This window comes from Eptesicus fuscus, chromosome 17 (genome assembly GCF_027574615.1).
Source record: "Eptesicus fuscus isolate TK198812 chromosome 17, DD_ASM_mEF_20220401, whole genome shotgun sequence".
NCBI classification, from domain to species: domain Eukaryota; kingdom Metazoa; phylum Chordata; class Mammalia; order Chiroptera; family Vespertilionidae; genus Eptesicus; species Eptesicus fuscus.
Window position 1 is genome coordinate 13,760,961 of NC_072489.1, and position 18,719 is coordinate 13,779,679.

An 18,719-nucleotide genomic window follows, 5' to 3' on the forward strand; every position below is an offset into this window, starting at 1 on the left:
ATACAGTTCTCTGTGTCACGCATCCATGCAAATATCACTTGTTTGCCACACATTTTTCTTGGAAGTTCACATCCCTGGAATTGAAGAACATGAGTTTGATGCTACATTTTAGGAAGCTAGGTTTTTTTCCCACTTATGGAGCTGAAATTCATTATTTCTATTATCAGCTTCCAGAACCTCAAAAATAGAAAAAACAAAAAAAATGAAGAAATATAATTCAATAAATATGTAATAAACTACCCACAAGTAATATGCACTAGCAGCCACCATTTATCCTTACATATGCCTGGCACGATAGGTATTCCATAAATATTTAAAGACAGGAGAAAAATATAGACAGATATCTTTTGGATGCTGGGCCCAAAACTCACTGACTTAATAAACACGGGTAATTAAAAATAGTCACCTGCAGAAAACCAGTCATGCACGCTGAAGTGTGTAAACAGATACACAGCTTGCGAATTTCAGACGTTGATTAGATTCTGTTTTTCCATGACTATCTTCCTCTGTGGGCTCTTACATGTAGGCCCCTGGGAGTACATGGACTAGGGTCTGAAAGTACCTTGTGAGGAGTTTATTATGTTGCTGGGTTATATGAGTCTGTGTGTATGTAATATTTGGTGTGTGTGTGTGTGTGTGTGTGTGTGTGTGTGTGTGTGTTTCCTTTTGCGCGCCCTTGTACACATCCACCCACCTGCCTGCATTTATATGAATGAGCTTTTATATTTGCAGGTCCTTTTCAGACACTCCACAATTTAGCATACTCAAATACCACATATTTGTACAAAATGGCCCTTCTCTGTCTGCATATATTTCACTGTTTAAACAGTGCCTCACAGGGAGGGCCAGCCCCCAGAAACACAGAGGGTTTTTATGTATGCCATTTGTATTTTTTGAATTTTTGAAATCACGCGTATACAGCTGTGCAGGGATTGTCTTATGTCACAATTTACTGCTGATTCCCCACACGGTGAAAATTAAAGGAATATGGATGCAGGCAGTTGAGGCTTATGCACTGACACAGTGACTCAGGAAGTTGGTCTAACTTCTTTTGTACCAAGAGATCCCAGGAGGAGAGGGGACCCTTCCCCTTCTCTCAAAAGATGATGCTCCAGAGTCTGGAATGAGTAGCTCCTCAGCCCCTCAGTACTGAACCCTCTCCCTCCTTTGCTCTGCCTTGTGGCAATATCCTGGGGGCTGAGGAGAGAATCATGAATGACACTAAGTCATAAAAGAGGGTTGATGGCCTTGATGTCCACAGCCAAGTCCAACCTTCTCAAGGCCCCTTTCCTGGAGAACTAGAGAAAGGTACCCAGAGGCTGGCAAACCCTGGCCCTGCACAGTCAGTAGGTGAAGGCTACTCGGGTCTCCATGCAGGCAAAGCAGAGGCTGGATGGCAGCTGGAGGACCAAAGAGACTGGGGCTGGGTGTGGACTCCAGAGGGGTGTCCCTGAGCGCTCAGCCACGGATGGCCTGCTGAGGCCTGCTGGGACTCTTCCTGAGGACACAGAGCAAGTGGGTTCACGCCCCTCACCATGGTTGCCTTCCTGGCCTCTCTGTCATCACCTCCCTGATCTGTCCTCCCCTCCCCACTATTTTGTTGTTTCAGGATTTTAAAAAATTCTGTTTTCTGCTTTGTTTATTTTTAATTACACTAAGAATGTACAAACACATTCATGTTATAAAATATCAAGCAATACAGAAGTATGTAAAATCCAAACCAAACTTTTCCCTTCACCCCAATCTTATTCTCCTCCCCAGAGGTAATTACTGTTATTAGTGTAGTATGAATTTTTCCTGAACTTTCTCTTTGAATGTACGTATCTTTATAAATAGATTCATAAACATATAGTTTCATTTTGTGGAATTCTTTTCACATAAATGATGTCATACTTTTCAAATTGTGTAGAACTTGTTTTTCCCTTTTCCCATGTATCCCTCTGTGCGAGATTCTTCCGAGGCGATTCCCGCGTGGAGAGTGGTTTCAGCCCCTTTCCTGGCTGCGTAGACTCCCATGCTATGTAGGCCCCATGGCGTGTTTAGTCTTTCCTATATTGTTGGACCATTAGGAGATTTCCTTATTTTTTTTTCTGCTGAAAATATGCAATAAAATTCTATGACCTGAAACTTCACTCCTTTCCCTCTCCCCTTTGCAAGATGCATGTAGCTGCCCCCCCTCCCACATCCTCCGAGGGCAGCCTTGTCTCAGCCCCAACTCCTCACGACTGCTCATTGGCCATTCCCCTTGCCTGCATCCGAAATTCTCCTTGGAGCTGCTGTCTTTTGCTTGTGACAGAAGTGACCTGCTATTAAATAAACAGGCACTTGAAACCCACCCCCTCGTTACGTTCTGAAAGCCTGAGGTTGCCACAGGACAGTTCCTTAAATCAAGACAATTTCCAGCAAGAAGGAGATGTAGAACCCTGGCATTATTCCTCCCTCGTTTGTTAGTAATAGCTTGATTGAGTATTGAGAGCGAGCCTAAAATGCTGCCATCAGCACCGACTACCCTTTAGATTAGCACACAGCTCCTATTCCCCTGAATGCAGTTAGGCCAGCTTAATGTCAAGGCATAAAGAAGATACTTGTTAAATAATTTCCCAAAGCTCCAGCACGATCTTTAATTTGTTTTTTTTTTTTTTTTTTTTTTCTCTTTCCTTCTCGTCCCTCGGTCTCACTTTTGCTTCTCCTATTTTTTTTCTTTCCTCTCTGCCAAAGGGTACGCCATTAAGTCGGGCTGATTTAAGGGCCGTCAACATCAACCTCTGTGACATGTGCGTTATCCTGTCAGCCAATCAGAATAATATTGATGATACTTCGCTGCAGGACAAGGAATGCATCTTGGCGTCACTCAACATCAAATCTATGCAGTTTGATGACAGCATCGGGGTCTTGCAGGCGAATTCCCAAGGTAAGGACAGCCTGTAATAGTCCTCTCCTCTGCCTGCAGGGGACAGGGCTGGCAAGAGGGATATCCTTCACTCAGTAATTCACAGAGGCTCACGTCGGCCTGCCAGGCAGTGGAACCCGCGGTCGCTGCAGTGGCGCTCAAAGGGGCAGGCGCTGGCTCTCCTGGCCATCCCAGGACCCAGGCAGGAAGACCCACGCTCAGAGCACGCTGCCTCCCTGGGGAATGAACCAGCCTTTACATCGCCACCCCTCAGCCTTCCCAAACGGTGGTTTTGTGACCAGGGTCACCAACTAAATGTCAGAGCACCGGAAGACGCTGGCTGAGCAATTCACAGCGTTTCTCCCCAGAATATGTCATTGCCATTGACCTCTACGACGCTTTGCTATTGTTGTCGCTGCTCGGGGGTGTTAAGCTTTATGTGATTAGATGCCAACCAAGGGATGTGGCCCCCGGAGAGAGGGGGCTGTGTGGGCACCGAAAGTCTTTTAGCAAGAGGTGGTGCTCATCAGCCCATGCATTCTCTACAGGGAGCACAGTAGAGCTAAATGCCACCTCGGCTCTGCCCCAATCTCCCCTGTCATTTTCCCTGGGATCCTGGGCAGGTAGCTACAAGCAAAGATGTCACCGAGGAGTCGCAGGCAGGCAGCACAGCAAAAACCCCGTAACAGCCTTTCTAATTAGGGCCTCAGCAGGACAGGCTGGGAGGCATTTTTCTCCCCAAAGCACCACTGAGTAGGCTTGCCCTGAGCTGTAGGATATTGTCATGTGTGGTCTACTGGATGGGTGGCACTGGGGGCCTGAGAAGGACCTGATTCCCATCATTCCAGGAGCCAAGGTAGAGGGAGCACAGCCCATGGGAACCCGAGCTGCTGGGGCGTAGATACCATCGCAGTGACGAGATAAAGCCCGGCTCCACGCAGCGTAGACCTGTGCCAATTCTGCATCACCACCACCTCCTTCTGACATCTGGTGTGAGGCCAGGGCCAGTAGTTCCTCGAATCCTCTTCCTTATGTGGTCTGGGCTGGAGTCTGCCAGTGAGAGCGGGGCCTGAGAGAGACCTGGAACGGGGAGAGAAAGGGAGGCCGCTGCAGCCAAACCCTGCGCAGACGTGAGGTTCCAAGCAGATCTCAGGGCAGCCTGCTAAGAACCACGGCTTTGGTGCTGGGGAGTAGGTTGGGAGAGCGGGCTTCTCTGGGCATCTGAGTCTCACGGCATCTTCTGTGAAGCTCTGGAGAACCTTCCACTTGGTGTTGCAAATGAAATGGCGAATGGTGGCCCATTTGACTTGCTCCCGCAGCCTTCCCAATGGTGGTGTCAGCCTCCTTATACTCGGAATAGAGTGGATTCTTTTCTGAACCCTGATGGGGACAGCTGGAAGCCCAGTTTAGACTTCTCCCCTCTCTCATCCTCTGCCTCTCCTGCACATCTTAATCTTGGTGTCCACTAACTCAGCGGTACCCACAGGGCAGGGCAACATGCCAGGCTTTGAGGACAGCTCTTACCACCCAGCTGCATGCTGGGAAGGCAGAGAGCAGAGGTGACAAGGCTGTGAGCAGACAGCAAGCTGGCCTACGAGGTGCCTTTAAGTACTAGTACTTCCGTATGGGTCCTCCAACTCCAGCCGGGGCACCACCAGGGACCTTGTAAAAAATGTAGAATCTCATGCCTAGCCCAGACCTTCTGGGTTGGAAGCTGAATTCTAAGGGTTCCAGGTAACTCATGTGCACGGCTTTAAGGCACAATCAATCTTCACACTAAGGAATCCAGGTCCAGTGAACATGCTGACCACCTGGCCAGGCGCTCCTCCTCTCCGGGCAGGACCAGCAGGGGGAAGGGAAGGAAGTGGAGCCAGAAGTGCTCCCTGTGGATGGAGGGGGCTGAGCAGAAGGGACAGGAGAGCACCCCTGTCCCCCCAGGATGCCCACTTCCTCCCAATCCAGTCATTGGGATTTTTCAGGTCCATGGATCAAAGTCTTCATGTACAACTTAGTTATATAGTTGGCCCTTGAACAGAGAGGTTTGTGCTGTAATGGTCCACGTATACATGATTTTTTTTCAATAAATACATACAGTGCTGTAAATGTATTTTCTCTTCCTTATGATTGTCTTAATAACATTTTCTTTTCTCTAGCTTACTTTATTGTAATAATATATCTATATATATAAAAGGCTAATATATTGTGTCTGATCATCCAACTGGTCGCTATAATGCACACTGACCACCAGGGGGCAGACATTCAACGCAGGAGCTGCCGAGCAGCAGTGGTTCTCGGGTGATGCACCCCAAAACCAGAGAGAAGGGAACCCGATTCCTCACGGGGCCATGTGATTTTACCTTTGGCTGTGGGTTATGTTGTTGCTGGGGCACTGTCGGCCCCAAATCTGGTTTACTGCACACTTGCGTTTGTGTTCCACATCCTGTATGACAGCAACTATGCAGAGTGCCCTCTCCCACTCTGGGACCCCTCGGGGGATGTCGGAAAGCCAGGTTTAACCCGATCCCTGCAGGCCAGGCTGAGGGACCCCCACCTGCCAGAGGGACCCCCACTCACTTTGCAAATGCTGGGGAGGGATGCGGGAGGTTGGCTCCAGGGCATGTCTGGCCCGTTTCACCCAGTCCCACCCCGCCAGCCATCTTCTAATTAATTTTCTTTCAATGTGCACGAATCCGTGCACCAGGTCACTAGTAGTATATAATACATATAACATGCATAATGTTTTAATTAACTGTAGATGTTGTTGGTAAGGCTTCTGGTCAGTGGTAGACTATTAGTAGTTAAGTTTTGGGGGAGTCACAAGTTATATGTAGATTTTCAACTGCATGGGAGGTCAGCAACCTTAACCCCTGAATTGTTCAAGATCCAACTGTATATGCATCTGAAATAGGTGTTCCTTCCAGCTCCCGCAAACGTTATCCTGGTCTCTTAGATCCTCTCTAATGGCCAAATGGGTAAAATATCATCCTCTTCTCAGATACCCACGCAAAGCTCAAAAACCTACTTTACTGTTTTTAGCACAGAAATAAGCAAGAAAAATAGGTTTTGATGGGAGATAAGGAGGAAAGGAGAATGGAGTTCATTTTTCCTGAAGGAAAAGAGAGAGAGAGAGAGAGAGAGAGAGAGAGAGAGAGAGAGAGAGAGAAACTTCTTTTGTACCAGCACACACGTACACATGTACACATGAATATATGTACAGAGAGGTGCACCCATGCTCACAGGAAGGCAGAGGATGTGCTCTGGAGATCCTTCCAGGCTCCCAGGCAGCAGTAGAATGGAGGGTGTGTCCCCCAGTCACCAGCAAGCAGTTGGATCTGCTCAGTGAGAGACCTCGGGAGCTGTGGACACCCCAAGCCCGTATTTCCCTCCTTTCTTGCTGCGACTGCTCTTCTCATTCTTGGTGCTTGGTTTCTAATACTCTTCTCTGGTGACACTCTGACCTTCCCAAAGACAGTCGCTTGGCAGTGGGCATTCATGAGGAAAGTGGCTTCCTCCCCGAGGGGCAGGCTCTATAAATGCACCCACTCCTGGGGTCCATCCCAACCTGTGGGGCCTGGTGGATGAGCTGAGTGTCCCTGACACTGTCCCCCTTCGAGACCCTTTTCACCAACTGCAATGCTCATGGGGCTCAGATATGTTTACTGCCATTCCCCCGGGCATTGGGAGGTCCCAGTGGATTGGAGTTACAGAGCACAGAATGGATTCCTGTTCCTCTTTCACTTTGGGAATCAAGTGTAACCCCTCCATCCAAGTGTTAACTACATAGATTTCTGGCCACTGCCACCCGATTGTCCTTGCTATTTCTTCTGTAGTCCTTGTAAAACCCCATAGTTTGCTTGGTCCTGAGAGCTACATCACCACCTCTCCAGAAGGCAGTGGGACAGAAATGTGGACTCAGGAAAGACGTGTGTGCTCTTGGACCAGCTTAGTCACGAGTCCCTGTGCAACTTTCCTATGGAGAGTTTTTCTGTCCTGATACAAGGTAACATGAAAATGTGTCTTAACAATGCGAAGGGAGAGTCCTCATTGGGATTCATGTTCAGACACTTGGCACTGCATGCCGCATGGTCTCCTAGACAAACAAAACTTCATCTCCCCTCTTCTCTTTTCACATCCCTTGTGGTGTCAGTATCTGAGCCCACATGGTGTCAGAGCTGACCCAGCCTGGGGATTCTAGCCCAGACACTTTCTAAAATGATCTGAGATGTGATGGCTGGTTGTCGAAAACAATTACAGAGAAGATGGCACACCCCATGCGGATGGTCTATCCGATGTGACAGTTGGGTCTATGAGATGCAGTTTTAATATACAGCAGGCAAGACTGCAGTGACAATTACATAAAGCAGGTGAAGCCGCTTCTTGCTGGTCAGCAAACATCAGCTCAGAACCACTTTACGGCTCTTTACCAGCAACTAAGTGCCTTTATTTACAGAGCGCCTGTCACTTCCCTCTGGCTGGAGAGCTGGTGTATTATTTAGCACACATTTATCTGGGGAAAACATTTCAATTTAAATCAGCTGGTACAACAGTGGCTCTTGCCAGACGTTTTCCCTGTGGTTCTAAAGGACAGGAACTGAGTCGGGTCTTGGAAGGGAGGGTGAGCAGGGGAGGAAGGCCATTCTCAGAGAGCCGCTGGAGTCAGCACCTGAGAAGAGGGAGCCCGTGCTTGAGCTTCCTGTTACGCTTCCATATTGTTATGAAAGGAGCATCCTACTGTTTCTTCCTGCTCAACCCTCAAGGGAAAGAATGAGGAATAAAGGGAATGTCCATTATGTGTCAGGCCCTAACGTGTCAGGACACGGAGATGACATGGATTCAGCCACTCGCTGTCCTTGAGGGGCTCAGGAGAGTGGAGGAGGCACCCCCATGAACAGGTGTAGCGCAGTGAGACCAGGGCCAGGCTAGAATGCAGGAGCACATCCTCGTTTTATACATTTCAAGGAGTGGAGAAGGTTGCCACGAAGAGCTGACATTTGAAAGTGAGTTGAAAACATGTGGCTAGTGTGACTGAGGAACTAAACTTTCCTTTAATTTAAAAAAAATTAAATTTAAATGGTTTTATGAGATCAGTGGTTACCACATTGGACATCACAGGTCTAGGCTTGTTGCTTTTCTCGGGTCTGGATTTATAGGAAGATGATGATTAAATCCATCTTTTTAAAAGATAACAGGCAAAAAATGAGCATGGTTTAGAAGTGGAAGGAGATGGTGGCATGAACTACATAAGAAGACTACTGCTATGCACTGCAAGGGGTGGGATGAGGGCTTACAGTACAGATTTAGTGATGTCAGTATCTAGGAGAAAACAGCAACTGAGATGAAACTGAAACAAAAAAGTAGCCACTGAAGACCAGTCAGACGGGAAGGAGGTGGGGATGGGTAAGGATGAGATATTGGGAATAAGTTTGCTTCAAGGTTTGCTACGAGGTGGATGTAAAACTGATTAAGCAGAGGACCCAGGGGTAGAAACAGGATTGGGGCAGAAGATAAAGAATTGGGTCCTGGTCCATTTGAGTTGCAAGTATCTGTGGGCTATCCAACAGGAAATTAGAACATGAGGCTATAGGGATAAAGTTAGGTTAGAAGCTTTAGACTTGGAAGTCATTGAGGCTATAGGGATAAAGTTAGGTTAGAAGCTATAGACTTGGAAGTCATTGGAGAGGGAGATAAGCTCCACCAACTAATTAAAAAGGGATAAACATGGGGAACATCAACACTGAACGGACAAACATGGAGAGAATCCAGTGAAAAGAGCTGAGGGTAGAGACTTAGAGGAGTGTACCTGCGTGATATGAAAGGTAAAGGAAAGAGCTGAAGAAATTCCAGATTAGCAAACTAGAGTGTATCTTAATTATGTCTTGATATGTGTGTTTTCCTGAGTAGACTGTGACCCCTTTAAGAGGTGAGGATTCCTCCTCATCTTGTTCATCTTCATATCCCTAGTGCCTCCAGCACAGGACCTGACAGTTAACATGCAATGAGAATTTGTTGGGCTGAAGAGATTGGGAAGGAAATGGTGTTTAGCACTGTCAGAAACTGTAGAAAAGTCAAGTAGATGAGGGCTGGCAACGGTACATGTGTCCTTCAGGAAGTTGTTGATGACCTTAAGCAAGAACAGCTGAATAGCCTGTGGCCAGGAGAAACCGGTCTTCAGGGGTCTGAGTGTTAATTCAAATAAGATGAGAATTGGAGACTGTATATTGCTTTTTGTGCTGATAGGGGGAGAAATAGGATATTTCAGAAGATCTTGTCAGAGAAAATGTTTTTTTGTGTGTGTTTTAGTTTGTTTGTTTGTTTGTTTTATGGTTTATTTGTTGGCTGCAGTAGACTGAGTTAAATCCCAAAGAGGGAAAGTTTGAAGCTCTAGGAGAGAGTTGTTAAATAATAGTGAGCGCGACAGAGAGAAGCAGAAGATGATGTGGCCTTCAAAGGGAGAAGGCTGGATGGGAAAGACGAAACTAGAGAGAGCAACCAGCTTTGTTTTCCTTGAGGAGTTAAGGGAGTAGACAGCTGGGACAGGAAACTGATGAGAGCAGACACCGCAGGAAACATGGAAGGGGGAGGGAGGACTGGAGGTAGGGGAAAGCACAGGTGAGTATTAGTGAGCACCAACTGAGGGTGGGGCCATGAAGGTGTAATTTTCTGTTCAGTGCTTGGCAGAAAGGGCAGATAAAGGAGAACTTGGCTTTAGCTTGGGGTATAGATTCAGAGGAGGCAAGAGATCCCATGGTGCTGTTGAGAGAATATTGAAATGAGGGGCCACCTAGTCCAAGATGGAAGAGGAAGAAGTCAAATCAGAGTTGGGGCTTATAGACCAATAGGCCAAAAATGGAACAAGAATTACACCCCTGTGAGGTCAAAGAACAAAGGTGTGGAGTCAAGGGGTGGGAGAGCTGAAGGGTGGGGGGTTGATCAGTGAGAGGCGTACTTGATGGCCTCAGAGAAGGAAATACGGAGCTGCCGCAGAGATTGGTGATGTTTCACTGGAAACAGTTCCTCTCCATGAGAACTCCGAACCTAAAGCAGAGGCCCTCTGAACACCACGAGCACCACCACCACCACCACCATCACCAACACCAACCGTAATGCTCATGCTTCATGGATGTCCGCTGCTGTTATAGGTGTTTTGGCAACCAAGACAATATGCATTTCTTAGATCATTAATTTTCACACGTGGCTGCACATTACAGTCACTTGAGAAACTAAAAAATATTGAGGCCTGAGGTGCACCTCTGCAGTTGTCATGTAACTGGTCTGGGTACAACCTGGGCATCGGGAGTCTGACAAGCTCCCAGGTGAGTCCCCTGTGCAGCCAGGGCTGACAACGCTGCCCTGGGTGCTCCTCAGAGGAAGTGTACTAGGTAAGGAGGTTGCCATTGTGATTTCAAAGAGGAGGAAACGGAGACTTAGAGAGGTTAAGTAATAATTTTTAACCTGGTCTCCTGGCAATCCTAAGTTTTAAACCATTTTGATTCTTTAGGACAACTCTGTTGGCTCAACTTACTGATCTGCCTTCTTCCTTTCATCATTTTTATAGTATATATTTTTAATCGTCATCCAAGGCTATCTATTTTTTAATTGATGAGAGAGAGAGAGAGAGAGAGAGAGAGAGAGAGAGAGAGAGAGAGAGAGGAAAGGGAGTGGGGGAGAGAGAGAAACATTGATGTAAGAGAGAAACATAGATTGATTGCCTCTCACATGGGCTCCGACCAGAGATGGAACCCGCAGCCCAGGTATGTGCTCTGACAGGAATCAAACCTGAGACCCTTTGGTGCATGAGGCAATGCTCTAACCACTGAGAAACACTGGCCAGGGCTTCCTTTCATATTTTTGGATAGGCTTTAGCTTTCCCAAGACTGAAAACCCTGAAGTGGAGGAAAAAGAGGTGGGGGAATGTGGTGAGAATGCCAGGCTCTAACTGTTTTCTGCTAACTGTTTTTGTCAGTCTTGTCCTTGTCCTATGTCTCAAGGTGATAAGTAAAGGCTACTGGTTGCCCAGTGCACTAGCCTTCTTCCTGACCACAGCTTTTGAAAGGTGGTGGAGCTGAGGTCCAACACTACGCTGCTATTATACAGCAGCATGGCTCACCCCGGAGCCACTGTGTGCTCCATTCAGAGCCTCCATTCAGAGTCTCTTTGAGAAATTGAGCGCGTGTATTTCAGTGTCGCTGCTGTATTTGGATGTTGGTGTTCAGGTTCCTCTATCGTTCCCTTTCCTGTTATATGCTCTGCATTCACCTGATTCATGCAACCTGTCCTGAAGGTGTCTGTCCAGTTCCACAAACACGTCTAAGCACCTGTTGTGTTCCCAGGCTGTGCATTGCTGGCGAGACAGCGGTCATAAAGGACACTCCTTGTCCTTGCAACGCCCTATGCAAACGCATCACTCTGCCTCAGAGTGCTGGTGTATTACTGTGAGAATTACAATCAGTGGAGGCTAACATTGGGGACATGAAGAGAGAGAGTGGGTTTGAGAAACACTGAAGAAATGCATAGGATTTCAGCAGGTGGAAACATATAGATCTGGCTGCAGTCAGAGAGAAGAATAGCAGTCGGGGGGCAGCAGTACATGGGGACTGTTTGAAGGACAGCAGTGAGTATAATTTGGCTGCAATCCAGTGTGTGTATAAGACAGCAGGGACACATGAGGCTGAAATGTGGGTTGGGCATTGGGGATTTTTTTCTCTTTTTGAGTTAGGAAGCTGTAAATAACTTTTTATGAATTTCTGCGTTAGGAAGCTGTAAATAATTCAGTAGGCACTGGGGAGTTATGGAAGGTTGCAAAGCAAGAGAGTGATGGGATTGGACCCGAGCTTTAGGGAGATTGATCTGGCAGCCCCATGAAGCATCGATCCAGGTTGGAAAGAAGAGGATGCAGGGACACTGGGTGAGGACTAGTTATCCAGAGGAGAATAGGGGCCTTGAACTGGAGAAGGAACGGGAGGTTCTAGCGTTACACGTGGTAAATGTAAAACAGACTGTGAATGTGAGCTTCCTGCTCAGTGATGTGGGACAGTGACGCCCATCACAGGAGGTGGCCTGAGGAGTGGAGGGACTGGCAGTGGGGAGAGTAGTGTCAGTAGCGTGGGGTGTTAGCCTGGTTCATCTCCATGTGGAGTTGGTGGAAAGTGCAGGTGGGCATGAAAACAGGGTGGGAATGAAGTTCCCATGCCAGGAGCGGGCAGAGCTAGAGAGCCGTTCCATTGCTCATGCTCTAGGCGCAGAGGAGAGCTTCAGGGGAGTGAATGAGAAAGGAGGGTGGAAGGACAGAAGCGTGAGGAGCACCTTGGCAGTGGGCAGAGGAGATCATTGATAGAAGCTGGACCCACAGCTGAGCCACATGCCCCAACTCAGGACGTATGTCCACTATGTGGTTTTCCTTGCCTTCCTTAAATTTATTTTTCTATAATCTATGCCTCATTATAGCCACCAAGTTAAAAAGATTCACCGTGGCTTACACACATGCATCAACAGGCACACAAGCATGTATGATGTCCACATGTAAATGGGTGCTCTGCTTTGCCTGAGGGTGAGAGCCTCAAGCAGGGAATGACCTTGTCCTTGGAGATATGGCTGTGGTTCTTGAGCAATGGCATTGATTGGGGGCACCTAAAGTCTGAGGTTGCTTTTACTGTCCCAGAGGAGAAATGCGCCTTCTAGTTCATCTTTGGGGAAGACCATGTGGATTAGAATCTCTGAATTATTGGATGACAGAAATCAGGATTGAATGGGCCCTTCCTAAACTGGAACTTTCAGACGAAACCCACGGGATGGGATGGAATGAGGACCCCTGAGCATTAAGTTTCAAATGATCACTGAAGACAGCCTGCATAAACCTCACTGATGAAAATATAATTTATTTTGAGCAGTGATTGTTTCGTCCTGGTGGGTCTGAGAGGGGGTATGTCAAGAGCTATGAAGATCTGAAGGGAGGAATTGACAAACACCAGAATGTTGCCAAGGGGGTGATCAGAATGGGGAATGGCTTGGGCAACATGTCACTTGCCAAGCAGCTAAGAGAGCGGGGCTAGCGGGCTGTAAGGGCCAATTTATCATCTGCTCCATTGCACAAAATCAGGACGGATGGCTAATGATAAAGGAGAAGCAGATTTTAGTTCCACATAAGGAAGACATTTCCAGAACCGAAAGGGCTGCCTAAAAGTGTAGCGAGGGTCCTATCACCACATGTCCATTTGCCAAAGGAAAGTCACTAACATGATCTTTGTGATGGGAAGGAAATTGGATGAGATGAGTTCTGTGGTCCTTTGTAACGAGGGTCTCTGGTGTTTTTATTTTGATTTTTATGACATGGGGATCTGTGTTTTCAATGATCTACATTCTTACTCCCTTGGGAGAGCAGGGCGTTTGCTGGGAGTGGGGTCACAATGAGTCTTTTAGTGGAGCTTTCACATCCTTCTCAAATGGCACTGCTTTTGTGTTGGAGGCGGGAGTGGCCGGCACTGCAGTGAGCAGCTGCACATCTGGCTTTGCCATTCATGTGACAGACCACCCCCATCTTCAACTCCCATGTCACCCTTCAACACCTGCCCTTCCCAGTTTTCTCCCTTCTTCCACCTTCCCGCCCGCGCCCCCTCCCCCCTGCCCAAAGCCTCGCTTCCTGTACGCCCGCTCTCTTGCCAACATACCTATACACACGTCCTCACACACATTCTCCCTCCCTGAAATCAGAGAAGCACTGTTTTTCAGCTGCTCCCATGTAGCATTTCATTCCCACAGTCTTCGCTCTCAGTTCTGGAACGGTGGCGGGGGAGAAGCCGTGCCTCTTTATACCCGCCCAGCGAACCAAGCTCAGCCCTAAAATATTTTTCTTCACTTGTAACTGAAACTGCTGTTGGCTCCAGTCGCAAAAACCAGAAAGACAATTATACTTAACTGTTTAGAGATTTATAAATACCACACTGGAGTAGCCCGTAGGTAGTAACTTTAGATACCCAGCCCAATAATTTTCTTTTATTGGTTTGTGATTTAGATCTTATTTTGAGTCCTCTATAATAAGAGTGGTACATTTCATTAAAAGAGCTTACTAAACAATAAAGCAAATCTGGCTCAGGGCTCTGAGCAGGTCTCAGGGGCCAAGAGGGCTGCCCTGTCCCATTTCTTCTGTGGACATCGCCAGCGAACCTCAGAGCGGTGCTGAGGATGTGTCTCGGAAAAGCAGCAATGGCAGCTGTTTTCTAAACGACTTCAGCTTTTCCCTGCACAGCATCTCTCAGCACCTGAGAGATCTTCGGAAGACAGCCATTTACTATTCCGGTAAGAGAGTCCCAGGGAAGGGAGCAAGAAAAACAACAGCAAGGACAACAGTAGCTCTAGTGAGAGATGGAGAAGCCTGGCCACTTTGTGAGCCTGTGAGGGTTGGAGGCCCTCTGTGCTTGACGGTCTCCCTTAGGGAGTGGATGTGGGAAGAAACAGTGAAAATGGTCCAAACAACCCTTTCTTTCCAATTGTATACAGAGCGGAGTCTCGTCCCCACACTGTGCCCAGCTTGGGACAACTGCAATGAAAGGAAATCTTAGCTTCAGAGACAGAAAACAGATGTCGCCTGGTGTTGGGGTTGGGCTGCACTCCTAACATCAGGCTTTCATGAGCTGATTTCTTCCTTACACCTTGGGTGCCTAGTTAATGCTCCTTTAAAACAATTAAAATTCCTTTTGTTTTTCAGGTGAGTTGTGCACAGGCACATTCATACGCAATATCAAATTTAATCTTCCTGTTAACCTGCTGAGACAGAGGTTATTTATCTCCATTTTACAGATGAGAACACTGAGGCTCAGGAAAATTCCACAACTTGCCCAGAGTCTCATAACTAGTCAAGAGGACATGGAGTTGATCTCCAAACTGGTCCCAAAGCCTGAGCTTTTCCCACCACATCAGTCTGCCTCCCAAAAGAGAACACGTGTCTAAATCTGTATGTGCTTTTCAAGGTCAAGGGAGGACACTTGGGGACAAACATCCAGGGACATGGAGGAACTCAAGTCATGCCATTTCAACTCTTAAACTGCTCCTTGCACCCAAGAGCTGGAGTTTGTTTTAAATGTTCTTGTCTCCATGCATCCCCATTGTGTGGGTCCCTGGCCCTCCCCATTCCAACCATCAGAGACACTAAAGCTCTCCTGACCCCAGTCTTTCTTGATACAACACCCAGAAGAACAGGAGTAGAGTTGGGAGACGTATGAAGAGCTCTGCATAGCCTGTTTCTGTGAATAGTATAATTGTTTGAGCTTTCCTCCCCTGTTAATAAGGCTTTTATTTTGGAGCTGTCAGAAAGACAGTGGAAAGTTTGAAACTCAGATGTTGTGTTGTGTGTGGTTTTGGTTTTGTTTTATTTTGTCTAAAAACTTATACAGTATTTCCAGGTTTTATTTCCTTATCCCACTCTCCAAGCAGTAGTTTCCATGGAAAACAGAAGATAAGAGTGGACAGACCAGTCCAACCCCCAAGCCTAGGATTGCAGGTGGTATGTTACACTCAGAAAGTTATCCAAAAGAATTGTCCTGAGGGAGGAAAGTGCAGCTGTAAAAGAAGTCCTGTAACCCATGGACACTTTGAGGCCCCTGATGAGATCCCGATAAGGGTGGGTTGATCAACAGTTCTTGTCCTGAGCTTCAGCTTGGCTTAGGACCTGTGCCTGAGATTAGTGTCCCTGTCCTTCCCATGGTCTCTGCTTTCTTGATGCTAATGGGATCTACACTGAGTGGCCAGATTATTATGCGTTCTGAGATCATAATAATCTGGCCACTCAGTGTATATCCTATATAATAAAAGGTTAATATGCAAATTGTCCCCTCGACCAGGAGTTTGACCAGCAGGCAGGCTGGCCAACCGCCCATGTCCCCTCCCCCTGGGCAGGCTGGCTGGACCCCACCCATGCACAAATTCCTGCACCGGGCCTCTAATATATATACTGAGTGGCCAGATTATTATGTATTCAGAGATCATAATAATCTGGCCATTCAGTGTATAGGCAGATGTGACAGACACTCAGAATAAGTAGTATGGTACAACTTGAGTGTACATGTTTAACAATATACAGTCTAAACATTTTGAAGTACTGTGTAAAATGCCTGATGTGAATCATTTGTAATTTTTTGAGACATGCATTTAATTCACATGTTGTTAGGACAGTGTGCATGCCTGAAGCTAACAACCGAGCCCAGCCATCTACCCCATGCGTTTTTGTCTTCATCCATTCTTTTATAGACAAAAACTCATGTGAACTCCTAAAACCATTTTTTTTTCTTAAAAATTGCCTTGCAAATAAACCAACTGATTTATAAATGTCCTTAGTTATGGATTTATAGAATATTAAAGGATAAATGGAATGTTCTGGAAGAAGTTAGTCTCCAAATTCCATGGAATGTTCTGGAAGAAGTTAGTCTCCAAATTCTAGAAGATCAGTATAGTAGTCATTGAGGACCCTGTAAGGATTTTCTACCAAATATTGTGTCACCCCACGATCACGATATGTTATGAGAAGGCAGAGGTTGCTTTGGGTTGAGGGTGGTTTGTGGTGTGAGCTCCAGAGTAAGTGGAGTTGAATTTGAAAATAGCCAAGATTATCCCGTGTAAAGGGGCAGACGGAAGAGGCCAAGGCCCGAGAGAAGGCAAGACCAAGTGTACTCACGGAAGGGCACTTGGTTATGCATCTACTAATGACATAACTGAGGGGGCTTATGACTCTCGGGTGTCAAAGGAAATGACCACAAGGGGCAGTCACTGCTAACTGGGTAGGCCGTCAAAGCAACAGCCTGTTCTGTGTCGTACTGACCTCCCCCTTTCACCAACGGTCAGAAATATATTTAAACACTTCACACAGCACCTCGCACCTCGTGGATGCTTAGTAGAGGTTTGTGGAGTGAGCAAATAAATGATTTAATCCTGCTATCTGTTGTTTGCAGCCTGCTCTCTCTTAGTTTGCCTTCAAATGAGATCAAGCAGCTTGATGTCTTTATTAAATATCCCATCCTTTCCTTGCAGTCTTCATTCACTCTCCACTCACTTGACAGCTGAGCACTGGGACAGTGTTACAAAGACCGAAGACATTGAACTTGTCAGTAGGAGCTGTGGTCAGATTTGTCCAAGCATTCTCTAGTGTAACTCATCTCATTCCTTTAGATCGCTCCTGGCCTCATTGCAGGTCCTATTGCATATACCAGCCCAGGGCCTCAGGATGCTGTAGGACTGAGACCTACAGTAGTTCTATAAAGGGAGGAAAACATCTCTATTTCTGCTCCAGGAAGCTTTGAATGGCTCCGGAGAGCTTTCCTGGCCACGCGGAGGTGGACACGCTTTGTAGCAACAGGCTGGCCAATGGCGCTCCCGTGCCTGGGCGGAGGGACTTCAGTGATGGCCTTGCTGCTCTAGTTATTGTGGTGAATCGCAGCAGGCTGTCAGAGTGACCCCACAATTGTGTAGGGTCAAGGAAGCAGGTTTTAAATCCTGCTTTTGTCAAGTCATGTGTTATTTGACTTTGGATAGGCACTCTATGATTTTATTTCTCCCTCTGTAAAGTGGAGCTTGTTACAGTGGCCCCACACAGATACCCTGAAGGATTGTGTGAGAATCCAGAAGTGATGGCCATGGACGGGTTGATAAAACATCAAGGTAGAATGAGCACTTTCCAGTCAAGTTGAAATCACAGCACATGGGGGCTCTGGAACTGGCAGCCTGGGTTTGAGTGCCAGCAATGCCACCTACTAGGCTTGTGACAACTATTGATACCCTTTGTCTCTCGGTTCCCTCACTGAGAATACTAATTGGAAAGCATAGAATGGGTGTTGTGAAAATGCAGGGCATCGGAGAAATGAACTTTGACTCATGAACTTCCAGGTGGTTCCCAGTCTTACACCATCCTGATCGAGAAGGAGTGGGGAAAACAAACCAGGGTGCGCAGGGGAGGGATCAAGGCAGGTGGTGCAGGTGGTTCTCTGGATGCTAATGGGCTTAGGAAATGGAAAATTTTTGAAAATCAATCAGACCCGGGGTCTAAGGACAAGCAAGGTTGATAAATAATGAGCATGTCAGGGTTGAAGTTTCACACTTAATCTATAAACCTACTCCTAATAGGCCCCAGATGATTATACATTCATGGTGGCTTTCTATTTATTGGGATTATATGAAGCTCTTCCACGTTTCTAAAGGAAGTCCAGGCGTGTCTCTTTCTTATTTATTTGCATAAAGGATACTGAGGAATTTTTAAAGGAAACCCGCCTTTTTATGAGCATTAATTATACACCATGCAAGCAAGCAATGGCCTATATGTTATGAAATATTAAATCAAAATGCTTCCCACTCCCACATGTCCCACAGATAAATACGGCAGGATTTTGAAGCCCCTCTTGGAGCTGTTTTGCCTGCAAATTTATTGTTTTGTCTCCATTTTCGGAAAGCTCCGTTTTCTGTGAAGTATAGCACTCTGGGTAGTTTTTAAGGCGCAAAGTCCTCTGGAGTTGCCTGTGTCGGCAACAACTCTTATGTAGATGGCACACGAGGGATGGCGCGTTGATCGGCTCCTTTAAGATGACAAATGGGCAGAGAGCGTTATTGTCTTTGATTGCACGCCTTACATCATCTGTATGTAGGAATAAGAGGGCCATACTTTATCTTTAGCCATTTTATAAATATTTAAGTCCTTATAGTTGCCTGAAGATATTAAAGCATATTTTACAGTAGTCGGAATATAAATATTATATATAGCACAAGATACCAAAGTAGTTTAATGAATTCATAATTTTCTGTTCACATTTATTGGAATGTGTTTTATGTTCCAAAAGTTCCATTTAAAGAATAA

General features: G+C 46.6%; 1 protein-coding gene across 22 annotated transcripts in view; it reads left to right on the forward strand.

Moving 5' to 3' along the window:
- KCNMA1 (potassium calcium-activated channel subfamily M alpha 1) overlaps nt 1-18,719 on the forward strand; it is a 689,823-nt gene that overhangs the window by 627,958 nt on the left and 43,146 nt on the right. For all 22 annotated transcript variants that reach the window (XM_054729031.1, XM_008145306.3, XM_008145307.3 and 19 more), the window contains one exon: nt 2,719-2,911. In XM_054729031.1, coding sequence (XP_054585006.1) covers nt 2,719-2,911 — 193 coding nt within the window. The remainder of the gene's footprint in view (nt 1-2,718; nt 2,912-18,719) is intronic.